We start from the raw sequence: 2092 nt of genomic DNA, 5'->3' as shown, positions 1-2092 counted from the left end.
TACAGTGTAGGTGTTTTCTGATAGCCAATCAGACAACACCGTATTAGGTAGAACACGTCATCGTTGAGGTGAGATAACGATATTATGTCTAGATAGTCGTAGAAGGGACGTGGAGTCATCACCTTTATCTCAGAAAACACAAACTGGAAAGTGATTCGTAGCCAAAATGTCGACATATTCGGTAAAATAGATCTAGAGTTAAGCTACAGACATGCATTGTTTACTTTGTTTGACGATGTTATCGGCCGTTATAGTAACACTGTTGCTTGTAGCCGGTCCTACCCCCGGGATAGGAGAAATGTCAGTCCCGGTGAAGATGACATACAGTACCATCTACCGTATCAGATCGAGGTCGTTCCTCCTCTCGGGACTCTTCTACATCATCCACGATGTATCTGATATCCAGTGTTACGCTAGATGTCTACTTTCCACGAGATGTTTGTCGGTCAACTACAAAAGGGCCAATCAAATGTGTGAGATTTCCAACGTGACCGTGGCCACAGCTTCCTCTGCCACGCCCATCGATCTGATGAACAACGACGAATACCACTACATGGACAAATTGGACTTCCCCGCCGTAAGTTAAATCATCTAACAATATAAATAGTAAAATACAAGAGTATTATTATTTATGAAAGGGTTAACTTGACCCGGTTGAAATGTTATGATATCGTTTAGTTTAACAAACCATTAGTGATAATAGTGTACGCTTACATGTACTAGTAACAGGTATCTCTAACTCATTGATTCATTCTCAATATTCATCTAAATACAAAATTCAAAAGACAAAAAACAACTTGTATACGTATTTTATCTACTTCATTGTAACAGTTTTTAACAGTAACATCGTTCATAATATAAAACACACATACTAGCCATTGGGAAGTCTTTAACATGTCACTGTGCTATATAAAGTAATCCACGGCATGTTTATCCGTTAAGTATATTCGTTATAAAACAGGGATTGATTGGACAATGTGGTGACAGTTCTGATCCAGTACACAGCTGTGGAATTCAAAGTAGGTATACTACATGTTGGTCGAAGTTATTTCTAGGACCACAGTACACATACCATATACATATAAATTTGGCTATTGTAAAGAAACATGTATTTCATAAGCCTCTATCCGTAACTATGATATTTCAAAATCAGAACAAATGAATATTTTCATTAAAACGATGGTAAATTGGTTTGTTTTCTTGCAAGCCCCTAGCTGTTCTCTTGACGGAGCAATCGACCACATCATGGAGGAGAAAGAAAATCAGCTTCTTGCACATAGCTCGTGTCTTATTAACGGACTTACGGAAATGTGTGATACCTCCAACAAATCGTGGCGTCCTCATACACCAAACTGTGCAGGTAAGCAATGGGGCTGGGGCTGGGGGCTCGGGCTAGAGGCTGGGGCTGGGGGCTTGGGAATGGGGGCTGGGGGTAGTCCTTTATTAGCCAAAAGTCCTTAGGCTTATAGGTGCATACATATATGCATATACCATTCTCTAAACATAATTAGAATAGACAGGAGAGTGACATCACAGTATACATAAAACACCGTTCAATAATATGCATCTAACAATACTTAATTAACACATTACAGTTATGAAACACCACAATACATAAACCTTAAATTAAATGCTAAATATAAATATTTTCCTAAATTGGATAGCTCTCTAACATTATTCATACTAAGTAGTTGTATTAATTTAAAAATCGAGGGTTTTCTGTAATAATATTGTTTGATTAATCTGTGCCTGAGATCGCTATAAAATAGAAAAATCAAAATAAAATGAAACTCGTCTTCTATATCTGTCAAATTACATTTGTTACAAATCCTGTTTCTGCATGTGACGTTATGATGTACTCCAATTTCTATATTTAATTTATGAGACGATATCCTAAATTTAGTTAACATTTGTTTGTATTTATTTTCAATAGGTTTACTTAAATAAAATTGAATACAATGACTATCTATTAAGTGTTGATATAAAACCCCTTTAGGAGAAGCCGTTACTTTTGACAATATGCTTTGTTTGGAAGTATCTATCAGTCTCTGTTCTATTATTTTAAAAGAAACATTAAATGGTAATGAACGGT

General features: G+C 36.2%; 1 protein-coding gene across 1 annotated transcript in view; it reads left to right on the top strand.

The window, feature by feature from the left end:
- Nucleotides 1-310: 310 nt before the first annotated feature.
- LOC110456353 overlaps nt 311-2092 on the top strand; it is a 52374-nt gene continuing 50592 nt past the window's right edge. Inside the window, exons 1-3 of the mRNA XM_021507035.1 lie at nt 311-577; nt 962-1019; nt 1208-1360. Coding sequence (XP_021362710.1) covers nt 317-577; nt 962-1019; nt 1208-1360 — 472 coding nt within the window. The 5' untranslated portion in view covers nt 311-316. The remainder of the gene's footprint in view (nt 578-961; nt 1020-1207; nt 1361-2092) is intronic.

This window comes from Mizuhopecten yessoensis, unplaced genomic scaffold, assembly GCF_002113885.1.
Source record: "Mizuhopecten yessoensis strain PY_sf001 unplaced genomic scaffold, ASM211388v2 scaffold8705, whole genome shotgun sequence".
Classification (NCBI taxonomy): domain Eukaryota; kingdom Metazoa; phylum Mollusca; class Bivalvia; order Pectinida; family Pectinidae; genus Mizuhopecten; species Mizuhopecten yessoensis.
This window is presented reverse-complemented; position numbering and strand designations above follow the sequence as displayed.